General features: G+C 41.7%; 1 protein-coding gene across 3 annotated transcripts; it reads left to right on the top strand.

Annotated features, from left to right (window-relative positions):
- Window positions 1–2,251: 2,251 nt before the first annotated feature.
- IFRD2 (interferon related developmental regulator 2) lies at window positions 2,252–25,652 on the top strand. 3 transcript variants are annotated; one of them, XM_039358662.1, is made up of 12 exons: window positions 2,260–2,511; window positions 11,270–11,386; window positions 12,488–12,572; window positions 15,214–15,338; window positions 16,473–16,630; window positions 16,769–16,819; window positions 19,113–19,294; window positions 19,562–19,667; window positions 21,456–21,593; window positions 23,396–23,524; window positions 23,815–23,910; window positions 24,577–25,652. In XM_039358662.1, the coding sequence occupies exons 1-12, from the start codon at window positions 2,466–2,468 to the stop codon at window positions 24,655–24,657; spliced, it is 1,314 nt and encodes a 437-aa protein (XP_039214596.1). In that variant the 5' UTR covers window positions 2,260–2,465; the 3' UTR covers window positions 24,658–25,652. The 3 variants fall into 3 exon arrangements, with proteins under 3 accessions (XP_039214598.1, XP_039214596.1, XP_039214597.1); XM_039358663.1 differs by lacking the exon at window positions 2,260–2,511 and adding an exon at window positions 10,142–10,209; XM_039358664.1 differs by lacking the exon at window positions 21,456–21,593 and having other exon boundaries at window positions 2,252–2,511.
- The last annotated feature ends 709 nt before the right edge of the window (window positions 25,653–26,361 follow it).

Consider the following 26,361-nt stretch of genomic DNA (forward strand, 5'->3'; position numbering starts at 1 on the left):
CAGAGAAAGGGACCCAGGAACATTCTTTTAACAATCTGGCACCTCAGATGGGAGTTCAAGACTTGGGTAAACTTCCCTTGCCAGCATCAGACCATTTTGTCTGGGGGTAGATCTCCCTGGACTTCAGCTATCCAGGCTGAGGCAGTAAAGGGAGTTTTGGGTTTTGAGCCCAACAATTACTTGGAAAGGAGGTAACTACTACCTCTAAATTTCTGGATTTTGTATCCAGGGAATGTGTGTGTGTATGTGTGTGTGTGTGTGTGTGTGTGTGTGTTTTCCATGCCTTTCTCCATGCTTCCCTTATGCTATTCCTAGCCACCACCACCACCCCCCGTCTCTTGTGAGCCCCAATCAGCTGTGAATGAATCTGTAAAGTGAGGGGTTTGACCAGGGTGTAGGGACTTCTGTAAGGTGTGGTGGCACAACATGTGAAAGAAACACAGAAGAAAGAAACTCATATCTGGGCAGTTACTAGCCTGATCCCTGAACAGTTATTGTTTTCTTTAGAAAGTAGAGGTCTTTAGCAAAAAATAGTGTCTTCCCAGACATTGTTAGTCTGAAAACTGCTGGCGGATTGAGGAAATAAAGATAGAGGGCTGCTTACCCCCATTAGGTCTCCTAGGGTGCACCCCAAACGGACAGGGGTGACCCTGGTCAGATAGAAAATATGGGAAATTCCATCTCATGGGAGACATTAAACAAAAGGCCTGGGGCAGTAGGCCTATCCAGTTGGGGAATAAAGGAAACAGACTGCACAGTGATTTTGTGGGGAATGGACCAAGCTTGGAGACAAGGCTGGTGTTGAAGGAAAAATCTTCATTAGGGTCCAGTTCAAGCTGGGAATAAACAACATGGTGACTGCTTTAGAAAGAAGGTTGTAGTTTATTGAAGAGGAGAGCCAGACAGAAAGATGACTCTGGGAAAGCTGATCATATGTATTAGGGAGTGGTTGGTTTTTATACCTTCTTGAGCTTTTGTTTGGAATTGTTCCTGTGGCATCTACTTTGACCTGAGTCTGAGTGTACCTTTCTGGTATTGATAATGGTGGGTTAAACCTATTATGCCCCAAAGGTCATATCCTGCTTCCCTGGGGCTGTGGCTGATGACTGTTGGATTTTTGATATGAGGGATTGTTGATTCTAGGGATCTTTCTTTCTAACCCCAGCTTCTTGACTCCAATCTTTCTGACAAGATTATCACATCTGCATTTCTGTTTGGAGCAGAGAGACTTGGGGGGTGGTTCTGCCTTTAAAATCCTTTGGGGAAATATATTCTGCCTTTTTAATATTTCCCAAAGTATTTCTTTCTCTGGATTCTTCCCACACTGGTAACCTAATTTAGGCAAAGGTTGTAATTGTGATAAAGGGGGGGGGAGGGGGAAAAACCTTAGAAGAACTATTTCGTTGAAAAAGTCAAACTTCCATTGAGTACATAAAAGTTTCTTCAAGTTTAAATTGAAATAAGATGAAAGATGAGACTCCATCTCGTAAGGGAAAGTATAAGCCACGTTGAATTTAGGCGTGAAAGCAATGGACTGTACCATTCCGACTGCAGGTGAATCATTTTTAATGGACTGATCCTGAAGCGATGCCCCGCCCAAAGGAAAAGAGAATAGTCATGCGTAGGAATGAAGTGCTATTCGTAAAAATTGTAAGCCAAGGACAAAAAGTGAGAGGACGACCCCCATCTCTTAGCGCCCAGATCATTTGCAGTCCTCCCGGAGAGTCGTTTTCCTGCGTAAAACTCAAGCAGAGCGTGGCTGCGTGATGATTTCGTCCCACAAGTCTAAATGATCCGAACGGCATTAAAATGCTGTCTTGATTTGCGTTCGACTTATTCAAAATAACGACATAGAATATTGTTTGATTTTTTTTTCACACCCGGCCAAATATATTTCAGTAATTTTTAATAATATTTCTTTAAGGCCTTTACCCCGCTCTCCAGCTGGGGAAGGCAGATTACCTCTCTGGAATTTCCCATTTCTTCAGCAGAGGGCGCGAGAGATAACCTCTATAAACTCGCGGGAATTGTTAGCACGCGGTACCCGAAGTCCGCGGATTCCCTTTTGGTCAAACGAACCTTCCTTTCGGGAGTCGTAGTTTTTTCCCTCCCGCACAATGTTACCAGCGTGCCTTAATCCCGGAAACTCTATTTCCCAGCAGGTTCCTGAAAGGGAGGCGCGCGAAGCATCATGGGGCTCGTAGTTCACTCCTCCGCTGTCACAAAGCACCTTAGCTGGGCAAGCCTGGCTCGCCAGGACTCCAGCTCCCAGAGGGACCGGCGGCGCCAGCGACAGCAGCACTCGCTTGGCGGGGGAAGAGAGCGAGTGATCAATCAAGGAAAGGAAGATGGTGGTGGAGCGAACGGCGTGGTTCCCCTGTGAGGCAGCGACTGTACCCGTCGACCCACAACGTAGAGGCGCCGCTCGGTCAGAAACCGTCTCCTGATAACCGCTCGATTTAGCCATGCCCCGATCACGCCGGGGAGAAGGATCCCGCCGAGGCGGGCGAGGTAAGCGCGGGCGAGAGTGAGCGGCTTTGGGCGACCGATCGCCTGCATCCTCGCCTCCTTGGGGTGGAAAGCCCGGCGGGAGCTCTCGTTCTCTCTCGGAGGAGGAGGAGGGCGAGCCTTAATCGCTCTACCCGCCGGCTCAGCTCCGGTGTGGCCTTGGAGGACCTATAGCAGCTGCCACGGCGGCAAGCCAGGCTGGAATGCCGCGTGTCAAGAGGGACCGGCGCGGCCGGAAAGCGGATCTTCTTCTCGGCTCCCTTGACTCTTACAGGCGCCCAGGGTGGAGAAGCGTGGGTGGAAAGTCTAGTGGTGGTAAATTTGGAAAAAAAAATATTTAAATGGTATGTCCATCGCTTGGCCGGTAAATTCACCTGAAATATTGTTAATCCCCAAATTCGAGCAAATGTCTTTTGAATGAAAGAAGAAAAGCTCACTTTCTGGTTTTCAAGTTCTCGATCCTGATTGAATATCCCTCCCCTCCCCCCCCCCTCCGCCCCATACCCTTTGATCTAATCTTTGCCTGCTTCTTAGGGGAGACAATGGTTTCCGGAATATAAGACCACATAGAGAGAGATCCTTGTTTGGGAAGATAAATTGAATTTCTACTTTCTAGAATACACATTGGTTTGTATGCATTAAAAAGGTGTGTTATGCGGCGGGCTATGCAGGCCACATTCACATATGGTGTGCTGAGTGAGAATGCCTCTAAGATTTGGAAACAAGAAAAGAAGGGTGGACTCTCTGCCATTATGCTCTGACACAAACTAGCTGGATAATGTGACAGGTGGCATAAAGTCTATTGGTGTTCTAAGCTGTGTGAAATAAAGCAGGCTTGATAGAATAAGAGAAACGGGATCTGTTGCCATTGCATAGTTGCCTATGAACAAGCTCTTGTGCTGTTCATGTGCCCATCTAACTTTGCCTTTCTACCAGAAACACACTGCTGGAATTTGTAGTTACAGGCTTAGTTCTAACTGCTGATATTATCTCTATAATCTCTGCTGTGGGTTGCTGGGAACAAATAATTTTCAGGGTTCACTTTTCATCTCACTGATTTACCACTCTATTTTGTACTTTGATTTTTGTAAGTGAGAAAGTAGCTGTATCCATAGTTGTCAAGAAGTAATGTTTGTATTCTTGTTGTATAAAGAGGATTACATTGAGACATGCTGACTTCATAGTTAAATGTTTAACACTTAATTCTCTGTGGCCTAGATGTCTCGGAGAAAGCAATATTTGCCAGCTCTGTATTGTTTCTGCTATGGTCATCAAATGTTTATGTGACCAAATGACCGTTACATTATTTCAAGTAGTTTCTGTGCATTGCTGTGTTCAAAATTGAACAACTTGTACAAGTACAAGCAGTTTTTGTGCATAGAAACCCAGAGTGACAATATGAGTGATGAAACTTTCACCGTGGGGTGAAAAATGAGTGACTAGTTGGCTTCACATATTGCATGAAACCATAATACTCTTTGGTTTTGATTTAGTGTGACATTTCAACACAACCATGGCTTGTTCTAGAAAATATGGTTAAAACAAACCATGGTTTATTCTAAAATGAAAGCCCTTTGAATCAAATGGACTTTGATTCATAACCATAATTCTTTGACTTATAACCACAATTGAGCCCAAAATTTCTCTTGCTAAGCAAGACAGTTATAAGTGACTTTTGCCCCATTTTACGTCACAATTGTTAAGTGAATCACTGCAATTTTAAAATTACACAGTTTGTTAAGTGAATCTGACTTCTCTATGGACTTTGCTTGTCAGATAGTTGTAAAAGGTGATCACATGACCTCAGAACACTGCAACCATCATAAATACGAGGGCAATTTAGAAATAAACCTCTGTTTGGTTATCAATGACAGACACTCGCAGATACAGAACTTTTATTTTACACATTAGAAAACTACAACATTACATTACTTTTTGACGTAATTGCCATTCAAATTGAGGCACTTGTCATAATGTCTTACAAGGTTTGAAATTCCTTAGTAGTAGTCACTCGGTGCCAAATCTGGGCTATGGGGGTATGTGATCAAAAACATCTCAATGGAACTGCTTCTTGGGTGCGTCTAGCGGTGTGCGGGCAAGCATTATTGTGAACCAACACACTGGAAGTGGTGCCATAGAAAATCCTGCCAAATGTGAAAATGCCAAAGGAGTACTGCTAGTGAAGTTCATGGAGCATGGTTCAACCATCAGTTCAGAAGTCTACTATGAAACGCTACGAAAACTCAGACAAGCCATCCATAATAAGCGTCGGGGCATGCTGACTTTTGGTATGGTGTTGGTTGTAGTTTTCTAATGTGTATAATAAAAGTTCTTTATCTGCGAGTGTCTGTCATTGATAACTAAATGGAGGTTTATTTCCGAATTGCCCTCGTACATGCCAGTTGCCAAGCTCAGAATTTTGATTATGTGACTGTGGGCATGCTGCAAGGGTTGTCACTTTCGGAAAAAGTGCTGATATAACTTCAAATGGTCACTAAACAAATGGTTGTAAGTTGAGGTCTACCTGTACCATTATAGAAGATGGGATGGTAGCCTTCCTATTATTCAACACTTAGATGTAACCTAATTGACTACATCTCATTCATCCTTGCTTTCCTTGTTTACTGTACATAAAGTAATATTACTTGCTTTAATTTAGTCCATTAGCTGGATTCATCCAACATCTACAGTATACCTAGATATGACTAGATGCTGCTGAATTGTTTTTTTTTATAAATGCAGCCACGGTGATTGGCTTATTTTTTAGTATGATTAATTTGGTAAACTATGATTCAGCTGACCATGGGTTAGTCTATGCAAACAGAACAAGGATCTTATACTGAATTACGGAATTGTGAAAAACATTCAAATCTAACATGTGTTGTAATTAAGCAGGCCAGGTTACCTTGCAGAAGGCCAGATTCTTATCTAAGAAGTCTCCCATTGTAGAAAAGTGAAATTCTCCACACACTGCAGGTTTTCTGAGGAAATGAAAGCAATGACACTTGTCATGTGTGTGTCTTTTCATTGTGCTAATTGAAAAAGAAAAGAAATGTGGCATGCTGATCTACTATAGAAATGTCACAAAATCCTCCTGGAATGCATGAAAGTAAACATGACGTAGTCAGCTAAACTACATGAATGGAGCTGGTTCCAAGGCCACCCAGCTGCTGGTGCCCCTAACCCTTTGCATGATTTTCCCTGGGAGAAGAACTGAGCTCCTCCTCTATATGTCATGGAACTCTCCAGCTGGACAGCTGAATACTGGCTAGTCCAGGGATAGGCAACCTTGGCTCTTTTATGACTCGTGGCTGGCTCAGGAATTCTGGGAGTTGAAGCCTAGGAGTCATAAAAGAGCCAAAGTTGCTGATCCTTGGGCTAATCAGTCTCCTCCCTCTGCAGCTGCCAGAAAGGCCAACACAGTGCTAGGCTGCATTAACAGAGGGGTAGAATCAAGATCACGTGAAGTATTAATACCACTTTACAATGCCTTGATAAGGCCACACTTGGAATACTGCATCCAGTTTTGGTCACCACGATGTAAAAAAGATGCTGAGACTCTAGAAAGAGTACAGAGAAGAGCAACAAAGATGATTAGGGGACTGGAGGCTAAAGCATATAAGGAAAGGCTGCTGGAATTGGGTATGTCTAGTTTAATGAAGAGAAGGACGGGGGGGCGGCATGATAGGAGTATTCCAATATCTCAAGGGCTGCCATAAAGAAGAGGGAGTCAAGCTATTTTCCAAGGCACCTGAAGGCAGGACAAGAAGCAACGGATGGAAACTAATCAAGGAAAGAAGCAAACTAGAACTAAGGACAAACTTCCTGACAGTTAGAACAATTAACCAGTGGAACAACCTGCCTCCAGAAGCGGTGAATGCTCCAACACTGGAAGTTTTTAAGAAGAGACTGGACAGCCATTTGTCTGAAATGGTATAAGGTTTCCTGCCTGAGCAGGGGGTTGGACTAGATGATCTCCAAGGTCCCTTCCAACTTTATTAGTATTATTATTATTGTTATTATTATTGTTGTTATTATTATTATTGTTATTTTGTAATGTCCTCCATAAAACCTGCAATGCTCTCTTGGCAAAACTTTGCTGAGGGGTGTTCATGGATGCGTTCTGCAGTTAGAAGAAGTGAAGAAGACATGCAGTCTTTGGACCCAGCAGCCCCAGGAATAAAAACAGGAATCATCTACTACAACATTCAGTGTAATGACTGCCCACCAACTAGCAGTCAGAAGGTATGATGATTTCACAACAAATGGACAGACTTAGGCCTATTTTCAATTTGGAAACTGGGACCATCCTAGACCAAGCCAAATCCAAAAATGCTAGGGAATTTCTAGAAGCCTGGCACTCTGACAAATTAACCATCAATAGACACACCAGCTCCCCACCAGCAATCAACACCCAGATGAGCATAGATTAACTCCAAGATTAACGACCAATAATCAAGTAAACAATACCCCAAAAAAGGAACTGCCAGCAAGCTAATAGTTGATAGCCCAACCAAAGAACCTCCAAGACCATCCCACCAACACTGACAGGGCAAACCAAGACTAGAATATAAACTGAGAGAAAACCCCACTCCTTACTAGCACTGATGATGTTTGGGCAAAGAAAGATCTGCAAAAAAAAAAAAAACCAACCAAGGTCAGAGAGCACCAAGGACCCCTCATTTCAACCCTGAGCTACAAATAATTCTCCTTTATTGGTAGAACTTCTTTTGACAAACTGAGTTTTCAACCAGCTGGTTTATTATTTAAAAAACTCCTAAAAAACACTGGAGACCATAATAATCACAGTTCTCTATGCTCTAGTATCAACTAATAATAGCTCCTAATTTTCATTGGGTATATGGCTGCTTTTGAGGACTTGGTTTGATATACAACAGATAGACTGTAAGTCTAAAACGAAGCACATTTGATTAATTGGTTTCCCGTATATTTCCAGGCACAATTCAACATTATCAATGATTGTGCCAAGGGTGCCGCTCCCCTTCAAACCTGTCAGTTCCTTGAAATTACCTGATACCACCCTTGGTTTGCACACTTGATGGAATCAGGTGCATGGGGACTTCTTCTCTGGTGGAATCCTAATTGGAATATCCTCCTTGGAATGGGTGGCTAGCATTTTTAAGTTGGTCTTTTAGGATTTTAGCCAGATCATTGTACATTACAGGTAGTCCTCAACTTACAACAGTTTGTTTAGTGACCGTTCAAAGTTACAACAGCACTGAAAAATGTGACTTATGACAATTTTTCAAAGTTACAACCCTTTGCAACATCCCTGTGGTCATGTGATCAAAATTCAGTTGCTTGGCAACTAGTTTGTATTTATGACCATTGCTGGCTGTGGAATTCTGGGAGTTGAAGTCCACATGCCTTAAAATTGTCAAGGTTGAGAAACACTGCCCTAAGGTCATGTGCTCCCTTTTTGTGACCTCTCACAAGCAAAATCAATGGGGAAGCCAGATTCATTTAACAACCAGGTTGCTAACTTATTGACTGCAGTGATTCACTTAACAATTACGGCAAGAAAGGATCATAAAATGGGGCAAAATTCACTTAACAAATGTCTCACTTAACCATGGATATTTTGAGCTCAATTGTGGTCATAAGTTGAGGACTACCTGTATAGTCTATTGAATTTTCTTCATAGTTCATTTTATTTTCTGCAATTGCTACTTTTAAAACAATGTGTGCACATTCTTTTCTGAATTGCCAGTCTTTTACACTAGCATTGCCTTAAAAACTCTGTTCTGAATGTTCTCCCACTCTCCATCTGTTGTGACTTTTTTTGCAGGGTGTATTATTTTCAACTTCCCTCTCTAAGCTCTGTGTCCTCCCATATATATATATAATAGGCATTTTTGCAGCTGTGTATTAATCTTTATCTCCCCTGATTTCAGCCTTGAGAATCTTAGCAGAGACCACTACAGCAGTGAAGATGCTGTAATGACAATGAAATGATTCTCAATCAGTAGACAAATTTTTTCAATTCCCTACCTAAAAGGTCTTCATGAAGACACTGGGGGAGAACCAAATACATGCTAAAACCACCGTCTATCGGGGATCCACCTTGAAGTGAAATACTGATGTAGGTTTCAGTGAGGGCCAGTCTAATATGCATTAGAGTTAGACAGCCACTGATCCCCACCCCCAGTGGGACCAAACCTGACTTTCCACCGACTTCAAATTTAGGATGCTGGTTTCTTTTGGCATGTGTTGGCAGACTATTTGCAAGTACTCCATTAAATACAGCTTCAATTGCATATGTGCCTCCATTCTTGCTCTTTGTCTGAGTTAGAAATGCCAGGTCACCTCTTGGTGACTGACAGCCCCCCCCCCCCTATAGCATGATGACTCCAGCTTTCCTTTGTCCCAAGGTGGCACCAAACAGCCCTGTTTGCTTTGGGGCCCACCTATGTGTTCAGTCACATCTGGCTTTTGCCACTGGTCAGCTTTCTGGTGTGTCAGCTGGAAAGCTAGAGACCAGTAACCCTTTAGTAGTACTCCCTTCATGCTGACTTCTATGTATGGAGAGGAGTCATTTCGTGTCCCAGCTACACTGTTGCTAGGGATAGGAGTTAAATTACATTTCCTGTTCCCAGTCCTCTAGTCTTTTGAATGCTTTTGGGGCTTTTCTGCTACTTGATCACACTGAAAAATGGAATTTGTGTTGTTTTATCCTGAACTTGTTTGTAAGCTGTGTTCATCTTTTCTGTTTAGTAGAAAAGCCTCTGTCCCCCAAAAATATAAAAAAGAAACTCCACATTTAAATATTTTAATCAAAAGCTATTGTTACACATGTAGCAATATTCTCAGTTTTGGGAACATTTGATCATTGGTCTTCCTTTCTGTGCTTGCTTATGAAGCAGAATGTTGAACCTAAGTATGCTTGTCCTTCACAGTTCATATCCTTTGTTGTTATGATATAGAGTGATAATATCTTAATTATTGCAGGCTAATCACCACCAGTGTGATGGGCCTTGTGTAGCTTGATTTATCCCGGTCTAGGCACGAGAGTTGACTGCCTCCAGCCTTACTTCTCCATGAGGCTATCTAAGGTGAAGTACTCTTTCAAATACAGTAGCCAAGCAGACTGGAGATGCATCAGAGCACATTTCTTGGAACGTAGATGCTATAGCGGTGATAAAGACAGACAACTAATATTAAAATACCTTTGCCATTTTTTAAAAATGAAATAATGCACCACGAGATTAACTGCCCCTGGCTTGAAGCTAAGTCACACATTCCTGATGCTGCACCTGGTTCAAGTGCCCTGCGTATGCTTCTTCTTAATAACCTGTAATAAGTATGCTATGAGCAGGTGCTGTTATTGTTTTTAGCAGTTATTCATGGTAGTCCACTTAGAAAATATTTACCACATAGCTCAGATTCTGAACAAAATTACGGTATTTGTCATCATAAATTTACCTCATGAGGGCTTTTATAGGTATTGAGCAAAGCCTGGTCCCTTAAAGTCAGAGAGAGGTGATTGGGTTTCTCCCTGTTTCTTCCTTATTTTTGCACTTAATGCTAATTATCTCTTAGTCCAGGCCTTCAGAATTTATCAGTAGAGTCTGCCAAAGCTGATAGGGCTAACTTTATTCAAAGGCCACTAACAGGCTTCTTGCTGTCCACTTTACATTCTGAGAATGTAAAGAGATGGGATGGCTTTTCTTCTGACTTTGGGTGAGTAGAAAAAAAACAATTCTCTTTGCCACCATTGCCTTTTTTAACCTTTTCTGATTATAGTCTTTTACACCAGAATGACTGTAGATTGATTGATCGTTAAATGTTCTGCCTTATGTTAACCTTTGGGACAAATATTTTATAAGGTCAATTATAGCTTGGAAGGAGATATTATGGGATATTATTGAAAGAGATACATTATTTGGGTAAATGTACTTTTAAAAAGTTCAAAGCATAGATTCTGCATCCTGATCTAGATCTTAAGTACTTGTGGTTTCAGAACTAGCCCTGGTAGCCTATATTCTGACTTTTAATTTTGCTTGTAATATCATTGACAGTAGGTTTTATGGTTTATTCTTGTGTGTGTGCGTGAAGCGAGTAGCTGTTTTTATTGTCCCGAGGCTTGGAGTTGTCTAGATTGATAATTTGTCTATGTTGTATTTTTGTGTATTCTAAGGTACAGTAATTGCTATTTCTTGATTTAGTTCTGAAGCATAATGTAACTATTAATGTTATTGACAAAAAGAAGAGATGCATTGTAGATAAGAGTGGTAAGAGTAGAAAGGAAACATAAAGCCTGATAGACCTGAAAGGCTGTATACTTCAACCTTCATCAGTCTCCCTTTCAATATGATGGGCACCTTGAGGAACGCTGCTTTATTAAGAATGTGTGTATCTAAATAGCTGCGTTATTTCTGAATTGAGTTATTCCATCCCAAAAACTCCAAAGGATTTTTCAGGTACAAATATATGTTGCAATAGTAATCTTTTAGTTATCTTTTATCAGGTTAGTGAGTTCTCCTATGAAATAGTGAAAAGAATATTACTACTCTCTTTTTTTAGATTTCTGATCAAGGATAGTAATATTTGTGGTGGCATAGTGACCAACTCATTGTGATTATATGTACATCATGACAAATTATTTCTTGGCAAATTGTCTTTCCCCTGGAGTACAGATAATGCACTTCACACTCTTCAGATACAACATTGGCTAGACAAATTCTAAATCCAATGTAGGTGATCAGGAAGCAATTGTGATCTTCTTTATGTTTTCCTTTAGGTGCTCGTAGCAACCCCAAGATGGAGTCTCCAGCAAGTGATGATGAAGCAGCTAGTGAAGTGCTCAGTCATTACAGCAGTGCCAGTGAAAGTGCCAGTATAGCTGAGGAAGTGACTGGTGAGTGGGGGCAAAAAGTGGTTTTCAAAAACCCGATTGTTCTGTATACTAAAAAAACCATAGAGCAGACTTTTCTAATCTGGTATATAGAGATATACAGTATTGGCTTGCAAAAGCTGAATTCTCAATAAAGTTCCGTAATGAAAAAACTTTGATTATATAAATATCTATTTAATCTACAATCCCAACACAATCTATTTTTGCTATTGGCAGCTTCTGCTTATTTTGTTACTATGTTTTGGGGTTCTCTAGTCCAGACATGTCAAACTCGCGACATCACGTGACGTCGCGCGACGTATCGGGACTGTTTTGCCATTGCCGGCAATGGGGTGGGTGCAGGTTCCACGTGACACATCCGGCCTGTGGGCCGGCAGTTTTGACATCCCTGCTCTAGACAGTGAGTTTTATTAAAAGCTACCACTTTTGAAAAAAACACATTACTAAAATAAACAATTGCTAAATAGTAAATAATTACTAAAATATTATCACAAAACAGAATAATTCAGAAAGATGATAAAAAGAAAACCTAGTATGTGACAGTGATAAAGATAATGTTGGAATTAAAAATCAGGGCTCTAAAAATGCCTTACACTAGCAACAAGCTGATGGCCTGAATGGCTTTCAGCTGAGTGGTTAAAAAATTGTAAGAATTTTTAAGCTAGTATTACAACCTCAGCCATTACTAATTTCATCTGAGCTAATTCTTTTAAAACTAGAGCACTGCTAGAACAATGGGTAGTTCAAGAACTGCCAAAAGCTTATTGAACAAATGTGTGGAACAAAAAGCTTGTTGAACTGCTAGGACAGTGTTTCCCAAACTTGACAATTTTAAGGCATGAGGACTTCAACTCCCAGAATTCCACAGCCAGCAACGCTGGCTGTGGAATTCTGGGAGTTGAAGTCCACATGCCTTAAAATTGTCAAGTTTGGGAAACACTGTGCTAGGATAAAGAATCTTTTGCAGTTCTGCCAGTACCATTCAGACCTGATTTCTAACCCTTGTCCTCCTTATTCTAGGAGTGTAGGAAATCCAGGTCCTGAGTCTAGCTGGTCTGATATAGCTTTGATCTTTTTCTTTTCTTCTCCTGCCGCTTTTCTCAGGAGGGGAAGCAGTAGATGAGCAAGCACAGCAAGAGGAAATGGAAGATAAATTAAAAGAATGCATCGACAATGTGATGGACAAAAGGTGAGATAGATGTACTCTTGGGTGCCCAAAACTAGTATTTAATTTTGAAGCCAAAACTTTATAAACTTTGTCCAAAATGTCCAAGCTATTGTATTTTGAAATGAACTTGCTAACCTTTGATGTAAGTAGACATGCACATTACCAGTGACATGTATTATTTTCCAATAGCCTTTTCATTTTTTTATTTGATGTTGTTGCACCACTATAGCCAATTTAATGATGGTTCCACCTTCTGTTCCATCTTTGAGAATGAGGCAGACCGAGCAGCTGGTGGATTGATAAGGTGACATCTGAATTTGACACATCAGTTCTTCTTCCACAGGTTCCTACACCGTCTGCCTGAAGTTCATAACTGGTGGAAAATAAAATTGGACAGAGCAACATCAACCACACATTTTATCAGAAACAAGTGGGCAACTCTGCCCACGATTTGCTTGTACATTTGGAAATTTGAGCTGTGGCATGGATTTTAACCTTGTTCAGCACAAACTGGTTTGGGGCAGGGTCTAAATTGAGAAGAAGTGTCTTGACTGTGTGGAACTCTGTTTCTTGAAAGTCAGAAGTAACATCAGGCTGCATGCTAAGAACAATTCTCTTTGCAATAAGGTGGATGCATAGAAGAAAGAATAGTGGGAACACTTCTTAAATGCAGAATTGAATATATTTTTCAGCCTGTTTACTTACTCATGGGAGATATTAAATACTGTGCATTTGTTTTTCCTTTAGGAAATTCTATTGTCATTTCCAGCTTTGAGAGATTTTTTTAGTAGTTTCGCCTTTGGCAAATGTTTGAAATTAAGACTTGTTCCAATAGAAAATATATGTAACTCAGGATTAAACTATGGGGTCCTTGGTGATCTCAGAGCTTGGTTGTTTGCTTGCAGATGTTTTATTATCTGATTAGGTGACATCATCAGTGCTAGTAAATGTGGTGTTTGTTCCCTTTTTCTATACAATAGTTTACTCAGTTCTTTTCATAAACATTGACCTATTTTGACATGGAAAACTTATAGAGTTTTCTATAACTTATAGTTGGTTCACGAATTTTGGGAGTTGAAGTCCACGAGTCATAAAAGAGCCAAGGTTACCTACCCTGGGCTAATTTATAAAAGCCTTGGCTCTTTTATGACTCGTGGACTTCAACTCCCAAAATTCGTGAACCAACTATAAGTTATAGAAAACTCTATAGGTCAGTGTTAAGCTTAAATAGGTAGACATACTCAAGTCTTTTTATTCCATACTGCTACATGTGCTGGTTATAGGGAATTGGGGGGGGGGGGAACAGCTACAAACAGCAAAGAGGATTTTTGTAACAATCTTTTTTTTATTAATTTTTTTTCCCATCAACATATGTTAATTTTTCCAATCAAATAAGTTGTCTGGTGTTTGCTAAGCTAATACATGTTCACTTCCTAATCCTTCATTCTTTTCTCTAACCAAGAATAGAATAAATTCAAAATTTTATAATAGTCCGTATCTTCTTTGTCTTTCAGCCTCATAGTTAGTCTGTCCATCTCTGCACATTCCAATATTTTCGTGATTATTTCTTCTTCTGATGGCAATCCTTCATTTTTCCAGTACTGTGCAAAAATTATTCTTGCTGCTGTGGTAATATGTAAAATTAAATATAATTTCTGCTCATTATTCTTTTTAGATATAATGCCTAGTAAAAAAAAGTTCAGGTTTAAAATCCACTTGTTCACCCAATATTTTTTCTAACCACATATGTATGCTTTTCCAATAGGCCTTTGCCTTCCCACATGTCTACCAAATATGGTAATATGTGCCTATATTATGTTTACATTTCCAACATCTATCTGACATATTTTTAAACATTTTTGCTAATCTTGCTGGTGGAAAGTGCCATCTATAAAACATTTTATATAAATTTTCTTTGTATGAAGTTGACATTGTTAATTTATAATTTCTCTCCCATAACATTTGCCATTTTTCTTATTCTATATCATAACCAAAAATTTTTGCCCATCTTATCATTGTTTCTTTCACTTGTTCACTTTCCGTATCTAAAATTAACAAAAAATTATACATTTTCTTAATTAATTTCTCATCCAAGGTTAACAAAATCTTAACAAACACATTTTGATCCTCGTAAAATCCATATATTTTTACATCTTTTTGATATCTACTTTGTATCTGCAAATGTGCCCATCAGGACAAATTTATTCCTAAATTTTCCAATTCTTGTTTAGATTTTAAGCAAAGAGGATTTTGCTGGTTTTTAAATTTAGGGTGTTCTCTATTGTTGACTGCTCATTGTGGTACAACAAATCAAGCTGGGAAACAACACCTAAATCCAGAACTCATCTTGGGAAACTTAAAATGGGCAATCTTCACGGTTGCTGGTCTTGTGTATATAAAAGGAATTCTGACTGTAGCTTGATTGGCAGCGAGCTGTTGGGCAAATGTGTCTGAGCATACCCAGAATTTTTTAAGCTGGCAAATTTTTCCCAGTGGTGCTTTTTGAGAAATTGCGGGTTAAATAATTCATTATATTTGAGTATGATGCATCATTGGCATTCATGGTGATTGAGAGAGAGGACATTTCAGGCATGGTTTTGTGCCGTCTCTCATTTTCTTTCTCTATTTCCCCCCTTTCACTCCACTTTTTTTGCCATTCCAGTGCCAAGACCCGGCAGGTTGCCCTAGAGAGCCTGCGGCTAGCATTCTCCTCCAAGACGCTCTTTGACTTCCTGTTGGAACGCAGGCTTACCGTCACGGATTCCTTAGAGAAGTGCCTGAAGAAAGGTGAGCTTCCCAAGATTTTGGCGTTTGGGACTTGAATCACTGCAGTCAAAAGACTTCAGATGCTTTTGTTTAATGGCAGAATTAAGCATCTGCTTCACTTTCTCCCACCAAAATCATTTGGGCTTGAAATAGTGTTAATTGATGGCTTTGCTAGTTCTTCAGTGTTTTAACTTGTACCTTACTGTAACTGGACACTTTGACTAATAAAATGCTTAGCATATCAAATGTGACCTCACCAATCATTGCAAAGATGTTGGTTTCTGAAGCTGAGAGGGGTGGGAGATGAGGAAGATGAGGCTGACGTGTGCACCAGTGAAATGTTCAGCAAGACCCTCCTGTCTTTTGCACATTCATTCTCTTGAGTGCCCCTGCTTACTCCCAGAACTTGGGAGGTGGTATCCTTTGGGGAAGGCTCAGTTTAGCTTTACAATAGCCATGTAAGCAGACAGATATAATTGCCGTTATCAAACTGAAAACAGAAGTTAATAATAACAGAGCAATGGCAAGTCACGCTTTTAACTGCGGAAGAAATCTCTAAGAGGGGAGTGAGGCATCTTTAGAAACAAAAACTATCTTACAAAAATCATAAAACTGCTTTTCTTCCATCGGTGCTGAATTAGTACAGAGGTGTATAGGATCTCTTGTGTTTGATGACCAAGGAATAAAACACATTTCCCATATTAATGTTTGGATTCATTTACATCAGACATGCATGTATCTGTGGCCTTGGTTTAACTTTTGACATTTGCTTTATGTCCTGCAAGTCACTCATTGTCTTAAAATAAAATATAAAAAAGATTTGATTGTAGGCCTATACAGGGGTAGGCAACCTTGGCTCTTTTATGACTCGTGGACTTCAACTCCCAGAATTCCTGAGCCAGCATAGCTCAGCTTGGAAACCTCTCTCTTTCCCCTCAGCACAGCTGACTCAGGAATTCTGGGAGTTGAAGTCCACGAGTCATAAAAGAGCCAAGGTTGCCTACCCCTGGCCTAAGCAGAAAGGAGACCACATTGTGTGTCCTGTGTCCCCACTACATCCAGTCTCCTTTTGCTCCCAGTGTCTGTGATGTTGTCTGCTTTTTCCTCTTCTGGTGTGGAGCCTCCAGATTGTTCTGTATCTATTCCCCCTGCCAGGTAAAGGGGAGGAGCAGGCCCTTGCTGCTACCGTTCTTACACTACTGTGCCTTCAGATGGGCTCAGGGCCAGAAGGGGAAGAGATCTTCCGCAGCCTGAAGCCACTCCTCATCACCATCCTGACTGACTCCTCGGCCAGCCCCGTTGCTCGGCAGAGTGTGAGTATTGTCTCTTCCTCTGGTTTGCAGCAAAGGGTGATGCATCAAAGGGACTCCGGGTGGGAGATGCATCAGAATCCTTGCTCTGAATGATTTTACCTTTTCCTTCCTTCTCTTGTTTTGTCTCCCCACTGACAGTGCGCAACTGCTCTTGGGATGTGCTGCTATATTGCTGCTGCGGATATTGAGGTATGCCAGGGTTTGGGCTCACTGGCTGGAATTAGCAGAGTGTTCGTCTGATAGCTCTCTTGCGCTGCAGCTGGGGAAGACTGCTTTAACTGGAAAGCTGTAGCACTGACAATCTTACCTAGTCTGGCAAACAACTAAGCTCAGAGAGCACTACAAAGCTATAAGTAGCAGACTTTCCCTTGTGGCTGTCTGCATTTCTCTCCTTGTCAGGTGCATTATATGAACATGACGGAGTTATTCTTCGTCCAAGGGTGTCTCTGAAAAAAAAGAATGTTCTGACTCTTTTCATTAACAGCAGAACTCTAAGGGGGTTCTCAAGAAGGATGCATTTCATTTTCTGTTAACTCCTGTCAAACTTCTGGAATAGAATGGGAAATGGTATTCTGTCCACGCAGTAAGCATCATTTTTACGAAGAATTTTAGTCTGAGCACTAAGAAGAAGGTCTATATTTTTTAAATTTATTTATTAAATTATTATGCTGGCCATCTCCCTATTTGGATGACCTATTATACTATATTAGAAGGTTTGTATATATTCGTTTATTGGTTCCTTTTTTTAATCCTGCCTTTATGGAGCTTGCAGTGACTTAATATATTACAGTACTTTTATCCTCAGAACAACTCTTTAGGATAGATTAGATCAATTACCTGATGAAATTCACAGGGCAATGTGAATCAGCTTTTCCCCATTCTGGTCGAACATGTTGTCTATCTATTCATCGTGTACCTGGAGTTTCAAGATGTAGGAGACCACTGTTTTCACCTCTTTAACCCCAGGGCTGTCTGGAAAAATGAAAGTTGAGGTCCACCACATCCGATAGGCGCTAGATTGAGGAAGTGTATGTGTCCGTTATACCACATGGACTATTTGGAATGGCATAGTGGTTGGGATTTAAAATGAGCTTGTTGAATCCCTGTCCCTAAATTTTTGCCAAGTATAAATTAGCTGTTGGACTATTCTAAAGAAAGGCAGACTTCTGTTGTATCATTGAATCACTGAAGTCCAACGTCTTGCTAAACTCTGGCAAGTAATCCAGAGATCTGCAGTCATCCCCAATCTACCTATAACTCGATTATATCTCAGTTGGAAAACGTTTTCAAAGGATACTCATTGATGGGGGATAAAATGATTAATCTTGGATATGAGTCAGTCTTGCGACATGTCACCGAAAGCCGCATATCTATGTCTGCTATTATCTTTTGTAGCTCACCTTATAAAGGGAAGCAGACTTTACTTGGTTCTCTTGTTCTTTTTTGTTTCCTCTTTTTTTTAACTTCTTGTTTTTATTCTTTCCTGTTTTCCGATAACGCTGCTTAACAATTGCCATGCACACACTAGTTGTGTAAAACTAAATTTTTAAAATGCATATATCCAATTGCCAGGAGGTGCAATAAATCTAGCAAAGGAAAAATATGAAGTACTTATTGTTAGCAATGAAGGAGAACATTTGTAGCTCAGGGCTGAAATGAGGGGATCCTTGGTGCTCTCTGAGCTTGCTTGTTTTCTTGCAGACGTAACATCATCAGTTACCAAAGAAACTGATGGCAAAGAGCACTCCTTACTAGCACTGATAATGTTACCTGGTTAGGGTAATGAAACATCTTCAAGAAAACAAGCCCACAGAGCATCAAGGACCCCTCACTTATTGTTAGAATAAAAGAAAAGCAGAGAGCGAGCTCCCAATCTGCTGAGTTTTAGTGCTACCAGTTTCTGAAATGCAATCAGCTAAACTTCCTTGTACTGAACATGTTCAGCAGTAGGAGTTAGCCTGAGTTAAAACTATTCCTCTACCTAACCTTTCTAGTTGAGGCAAAGAAGCTGCTATGAGAAAATTAGCCGTAGAAGTAAAGGCTGTATTTCCCACCCCTCCATTCCTTCTCATAGTATTCCCCTAGTCCAGGGGTAGGCAATCTTGGCTCTTTTATGACTCGTGGACTTCAGCTCCCAGAATTCCTGAGCCAGCTATGCTGGCTCAGGAATTCTGGGAGTTGAAGTCCACGTGTCATAAAAGAGCCAAGGTTGCCTACCCCTGCCCTAGCCCATAGGGTGCTTTAGTTCAAAAGCAAAAATGGGAAAGGTTCCTATAGGACAGCTTTGACTAAACCTATATGAGTAACTCTAGCAAGTGAGCGGTGCTTGAAGCACAGCAGAATTAGATCTAGAACAGTCAAGGGCCTGCAGGTCAATAGTCGTCAGGATCGGGAAGTCATCACACCCTGACCCCTAAAACAGTAACTAGAACTTGTGTAGCTTATTGCGTGAGAACCTACTGGTTGTTCTTCTCTTTTTCAGGACCTGGTATCCTGTCTGGTCTGCCTGGAAGGTATCTTTGGCACTTCATGCAGCAAGGATGCCAGCTTGGCACCCTCCCACCACAGTCCTCTGGTCCAGATCTTGCATTGCAATGCACTTCAGTCTTGGTCGCTGCTCCTCACCATCTGTCCAGGCACCCAGATTAAGAAGATCCTGGATGAGTGAGTTGATTGATCTTATCAGACAGTATTTCTTCTAAGATGTAAGGAAGCCTTCTTCATTCTAATTGACATACAGGAACCAGGATTTAGTGCTTCACTGTAGAGAATCCACAGTTAGTTTTAGCTAGATCTTTTAGATGCAGAGAACAGGATGGTTGTTGCAAAAAAAAAGATACAGCAGCAACCTCTCTGCAAAATAGCTGGATGATTATGATGATTCTCCCCTTCATTGTTTTGTTAGTTATCCTTAACTATCTTCTTCCACAGACATTTACCTAAACTGCCTCTGATGCTCTCCAGTGATAATGTCAACCTGCGGATTGTGGCAGGTGAAACAATTGCACTTCTATTTGAACTGGCCCGAGACATAGAGGTATGAAATTACTCTTCTGACTCTTTCAGCTCTATATGCACACACGCACAAAGACATATAATACTGCATTGAGCATTTTCCAGTCAAGATGTCTTATAAGTCCATTGTGTTTAGAATAATGAAGTATTAAGTATTAGTGGATAGGGAGCAAGTATGGGAGGGGCCCATTACCTTCTCAAGCACATCTTGTTGCCCATTCTGGACTTCCCAGTTATATGTCTTAACTTCAGCAAGGAGATCAACAGTAGGCAGGCAGGTGTGGTGCATGCAACCATGTGCAAGATTTTGGAATCACTAGGGGCCAAACACATGGAGGGAATGAGTGAAGTAGCAAGAGGGAGGCAAGGAAGGGACACAAGGAGAACTTGATTGCAGGACATTTGAAGGGTGTATTTGTGGGTGAGGCTTGAGGGGGTGTTTATTGCTGGGCCCACACCAGGAGAGTGTTGTTAAGAGTAGCAATGGCAGAGAAACAAGGAAGAGGCACAGTGGAAGCAGATGGGGCATGAAAATAGGAGTGGGATTAGGAAGGGGAAACAAAAGGCGTGTGTGTGCTCAATAGGCTCACCAGGGTCTAAGGAGGAGGTGCAAAGCTAGGTCAAACCACTTGTAATCCAAAATATATAATGTCTTGAAAATGATGAGAGAAAAGCCACAGACTTGGTCAGGAACATGCCAAAGTTGAGAACAGAGGAGACGGGAATGAGGAAGCATGGAACCAGACCATGAGGCTACATGCCAAAGTTGCTTCCAGCAACAAAAGGAAGTTTCTATGCGGCTTAAATCCTCTTCCCATTACGATGCACAGACTAAAGTTTTTCCTGCTCAGCAGTTGCTGACAATGAGACACTTGGCTTGCTTAAAGAGTTGATCGGTTACCACTTACTCATGAGGTGCTTTGATTCTGCAAAGCAGAGGGTCTGCCAACCAAGGGGGTCACATTGCACTCAACTTGGCTGGAAGGCTTTGGTGTTAGTAGAGGAAGAGCTGGCCACTGATGAATCTGCAGGCCCAGCACCCAGCAGGGCCTAATCTACCTACACTTGAAATCTGGCCCTTGGACCATGACCCCCAGGATGGCTAGCAGAATTACTGTGGCCCTTGGGCTCATTCTAGTGGCTTGGATGATGAATGAAGATAACTCATACTGTAACTTTGGAATTAATATCATTGAACTCTAACTTACTTAAGCAGAATGATCCCTGGCCAAAGCTGGAGCTTAAACTGCTCACTATTGAATAAAAAGAACCCTCACTCCATATTTGTAAGTCTATTCCCATTAACAGCCCGGGTCAAATCAATAGATACCATTTCCTTTTTGTAACTAAATGTGGGCCTAATCACTTGGTTTGCATATAAGATCCTAAGAGCCAGAACCGAGGCTGGTAATTCTTTATTTTTACCTGATCTTAGAGCAAGGCCCCATCCCCTCCTGCGTGGCTGAAATCTTATGAACAAGCTAAAAGTCATGAGATTTCAGTTATCTCACTTCAAGAGATATGAGATTTTGTGCAAGATTAATAATCTCCCCAGAGGTTGGATATGTTTAATCACATAGTATTAATACCTATTTTAATTAGGGTTGATATAGATGGTATTTTGGGAAAGCGATAACCAACCCAGCACCCTCTGTAGGCTTCTCATTTTTATAGGGAAGAGTAAAATAATAACATTTGAAAGAGATTGACTTATTCCTTGCTTCCCATGCAAGATGGGCTGCCTTTTGCTTAGACTGTGCCCTCTAGAGTTAATCTTTAGGTTTAAGATCTGTCTTCATTTTGGCCCCAGGAGGACTTCTTTTATGAGGATACTGACCTGCTGTGCACCAAACTAAAAGCCTTGGCCACTGACAGCAACAAGTATCGAGCCAAAACAGACCGACGCAAGCAACGCTCCATCTTCCGCGATGTCCTGCATTATATTGAGGTCCTTCTTCCTATCCTTAATGGGCATTGCAAAAGCTGTGCTAGCTGGAATTTTGGAGATTGGATGGGAAACGTGGCTCGGGAGGCCCCCTTCCGTTAAGCAGGGCTTACGGCTGTTTGTTTTTCAAAAGATCCTCGGGCACTTTTATTTCAGATCCTTAACGCTCTCATAATCCCACATGTCAGAAGCATTCAAGTGGAGGCTAGGCCAGGGCTTTTCGACCTTTTCTCCCATTGTACCACTTTTAGGATATGGCAACATCCGAGTACCACCAGTCGCTTAGCAAAAACTTACGACCAAAAAAGGAAAAAAGTGATAAAGTACAGGTAGTCCTCGAATTACAACAGTTCACTTAGTGATTGTTCGAAGTTACAATGCCACTGAAAAAAGTGCCCCCCAAGCCACAGCCGAGCAAGACCCCTGCCTGCCCGCCCAGCGGCGCTCTTCCTCCTGTCCAAGGTTTTCATTATTGTGAGCATTTCTGTTAAGGATTGGCAGCAGGGGTGGGGTGGGGGGATGTTTGGTTTTTATTCCCCCCATCTGCTGGGTGGTTGCAGCAGGTTTTGGTCACTTCACATGACTCTGGGACACTGTGACTGTCATAAATATGAATTAGTTGCCTAGCATCTGAATGTAAATCACAAGACCCTGGAGATGTTGCAACATTCCAGCTGATTGGTGCTTCTTCTGGGCTCAGTAGAAGCACCAGGATCAGCGCTGAGCTCCGGCTGGAGCTCGGTGCTGATCCAGGCGCTTCTGCTGAGTCCTGACAGCCCTGAAAAAGCGCCGATCAGCTGGAAAGCGGCACTGATCCTGGCGCTTCCGCTGAGCCCTGACAGCCCTGCAGGTCCAGCCATCTCTTGCTCAGGCTTGTGCAGTGCTGCCACCGGTTCAGCTCATTCCCCTCCCCCGCTACCACTTCTCTAGGTGCCAATGTACCACAGGTGCCAGCGTACCACAGGTGGTATCCGTACCACTGGTTGAAAAGCCCTGGGCTAGAGAATCATCTGTTAGGAGGAAAGCCTCCATTTGCAGTGAGAAGGAGACCTAATGACTTCAGTGTCTCTTCCAGCTGTAGTCCAGATGGTGACTGTTCACTTTTAAGGAACATGCTGTTTGTGCACGTTGGGAGAAATTCCCTCCTTTTTCATGTTACCTCAATGTTCCATGGCTGAATTTTAATATAGAAAATAGATTCCAGTGTCTACCTTGAAATCCTATTTGTCCTGGAAAGGAGGGACATCTGTTAGAGATTTTCTCCCTTCCCATCCAGAGCTGAGGAAAGGTGTTGGTGCTTGCACACAGCTCCTTGCAATAAAAGAAGCAAAATACAATCACAAAACAGCTTTTATGATAATACTTATCCCAAGTAGATGGCTGTACTCTACTGTTTATAGCAGTGTTTCTCAACCTTGACAATTTTAAGGCATGTGGACTTCAACTCCCAGAATTCCACAGCCAGCAATGCTGGCTGTGGAATTCTGGGAGTTGAAGTCCACATGCCTTAAAATTGTCAAGGTTGAGAAACACTGGTTTATAGGGTATTATCATAAAGCTGTTTTGTGACTGTTCAGAGCCCTCTGTTGGCAGTGCCTTGGTAAGCTCTTGTGTAGCTTTTTAAAAAAATCCTATAATCTTAAGTGGTTTGTCCCAGCACTCAGCATCTAAGAAGCCTCAGGGCATTTCCAAGCATTTGAGGAGGTAACAGAGTCCGAGGGTCACCCTTCGGTAGTGAGGTTGGGAGGGGGGAGTTAATGAAAGCTCTTATTTTGGAATCCCCAAGAACATTTCTTTTTCTCCAGAATGGGGAGTGCCATGAGGAGACCATCAAGTTTGGACTGGAGTGCATGTATGTGGACAGCTGGGCAAGGAGAAGAACATACAATGCCTTCAAAGAGGCTCTTGGTTCTGGTGTCAGACACCACCTGCAGGTAAGCAGATGTGGAATGTGTGTGCTTTTGCTGAGAGATAGTAGCTTGGGACAGTTTTGAGTAATTATGGGAAGCCAATCAAGATGGTAAGCATTGATCCATACAATCATCAGGAACTAATCTTTACTCAGTGGTATCTAATTATTGCTGCTCAGTTTAAATATGAAGCAAACGTAAGATTTCAGCAGTGGACCACCAGAGTGTGATGCAAAAGTGATCTCCTTATGTTAGCAGCCTCTCCCAGTATATCACCTAATGGCCTTCCTTTCTCTTTGCACTTCTCACCCCAGAACAATGAGCTGTTACGGGACACATTTGAGCTGGGACCGCCACTAGTCCTGGATGCAGCCACTGTTAAAGCCAGTAAGATCTCACGCTTTGAGAAGGTAGGCCATCAATGCTGTTGATATTTCTAGAGGTTTCTCCTTTAATTTGTTCAGGCTCTGTGTGGTTTTCTCTGATATCAGGGAATTAAGAAGCCTCAGAGGGAAAGGTGGTAGTGTAAAATAAAGACTTCTCATTTCAAGCAATGCACAGGCTATATTTAAAAACCAGGCATTGGGAGTAAAATGGAGAAGGAACTGTTGCCTTTGTGCCTTGCTTCTGAACATTCCAGAAGCTTCTAGTCCTTTGGAATCGCTTCACCCCAAGATTTGAATCATTCAGTCCTCTTGCCCTTTTGTAAGATTTGGCAATTCTGATTGTTCCCTTGGGCTTTAGGGCAGAGTTTGTCTTTAGGGCACCTAGTAGTACTTTGATTGGTGTCCTCAGCTGCCAACTAGTTTTGAGTGTCTTGATATGCCTTTTTTTTTAATGATTGTTTTTAATTTGTTTGTAAGCCCCCACCACCATCACTAGGCTTCCTGTTCTTTCTCTGGTTCAGAATTAGGTTAATAATGGGGGATATCCTGCAAGATGTAAAGAGGTTCAGTGTCACTACAACAACAGAAATTATTTTGGGCCTGGTAGACTTAGACCATGATTTGTGACCTCTGAGTGTTGTTTTCTGAGCTAGTTGTGACCTATGTCTCTTCTCCCTCTGGCTGCCCCAGCACCTGTATAATTCTGCTGCCTTCAAAGCCCGAACGAAAGCAAGGAGCCGTGTTCGAGATAAGCGAGCTGACGTCCTCTGAGGGCTTGTTTCCTTCTCCCCTTCCTGCCTTCCATAGAAGCCAATGAACTACGACAGACCTGGACCACTGTGAACTTTGCAAGTGTGGAGAGATCCTGAGGCAGAAGCCCCCACATGGCCTCGACCCATTGAAAAATTGGGCTTGGGCTCTGTCCCCCTCAACAACAACCCCCCCCCCCACTTTCTTTGGGGGCTTTTATATATGTACAGAATAATATTTAAATGTCTTGGATGTTTGAATTATGGTGGGATGACAATGGGCAGGCGCCATTTTTATTTTTTTAACCAAAAATTTAAGCGAGGTTAGGTGGTAGGGAGATTCTTCTCTCACCCCTGCTGCTTTTTTTAAGCCAGTAATTTTTTAACCCCCTTTCCCCCTATCTCCATTACTGAATGTATTAATCAAAGACTGAATCTTCTCCCTTTGCCTCCTGCAGTTGTGAATTTTCCCAGTGAGGACTTTGGTGCAGAAGGTAGTTTTATGATAAGGTTATCAACAGCAGCTTCCAAAATGGAGGCTGCAGAAGGATTGGTTTGAGGTTGGGTGCCTTGGGATTTTCCCCTCTGGTGTTGAAGGTATTTTGCTGTGAGAAGGATGAAATGTACTTTAGAGATCAGTGTAGATGATTAAAAGTTAGGCTTGATAGCACATGAAGAAGTTATACCTCTTCTCTATTGACACAGTTGGTTAACATTGTTGGCCAAATTCTTATATCCTATTTATCACCACTTGTCATTTTCTTCCTGCTCTTTGGGAGTCAGCTTTGTTCCTCACTTATTTATTTATTTTTAATGGGGAACTGCTCTATTTCGATGACAAAAGGAGAAGTCAAACAAAGCTGGGCTTCAGGCTGAAAAGAGTCTTTTCCTTGTGTTTGGGGTTTTTGGTAGGCCTGAGCATTCCTCTTTTCTCCACATAGGACGAATCGACCCTGTTGTGAGGAAGTTCTGTGGTTTGTGGTCTGGTAAAAAAAAAATAGGCCTTTGACACCATAATTGATTTAGCTTTGTCTTTATTATTCATTTTGGAGTGGGGGTGGAAAACAATCCATAATGCTGTGGCAGTGGTGCTTCACCTTGTGACTATTCAGGGGTAGTCAACCTTGGCTCTTTTAAGACTCGTGGACTTCAATTCCCAGAATTCCTGAGCCAGCCTGCTGGCTTAGGAATTCTGGGAGTTGAAGTCCACAAGTCATAAAAGAGCCAAGGTTGACTACCCCTGAACTTGTCACTTTGATTTTTGCCATTGAACACAATGTTCAAATATGAGGCTAGGCAACCTTTTTGAGTCAAGGGCACATTTGTAATTTTGAGTGTCTGAAGTACATACTGAAAAAAAACGGTGACCCTAGGACGGGGGTGTCAAACTGCCAGCCCGCGGGCCAGTTGCATCATATGGAGGCCGCACCCACCCCAACTCTGGCAATACAAAAAAAGTCATGATATATCGCAACACGTCTCATGACGCGGCGAGTTTGACACCTGTGCCCTAGGACATTAGTCTGTTTACAAAATGGCTGCATTGGTTAACATGATCAGTCACCCAAAACTTATTTCCTCAAAAGTAAACCTTCTGTCCTCCCCAACCTGTTTTCTCTGACACCCCACTGGGTCATTGTGTAGTTCACAAGTTTTCCTATAAATAAATATGGTGCTAGAACTTTGTTCAACGGCATCCCACTTTCTATTTAATCTTTAAAACATG

The sequence above is a fragment of the Crotalus tigris genome, unplaced genomic scaffold, assembly GCF_016545835.1.
Source record: "Crotalus tigris isolate CLP2741 ecotype Arizona unplaced genomic scaffold, ASM1654583v1 scf7180000019060.718356, whole genome shotgun sequence".
Classification (NCBI taxonomy): Eukaryota; Metazoa; Chordata; class Lepidosauria; order Squamata; family Viperidae; genus Crotalus; species Crotalus tigris.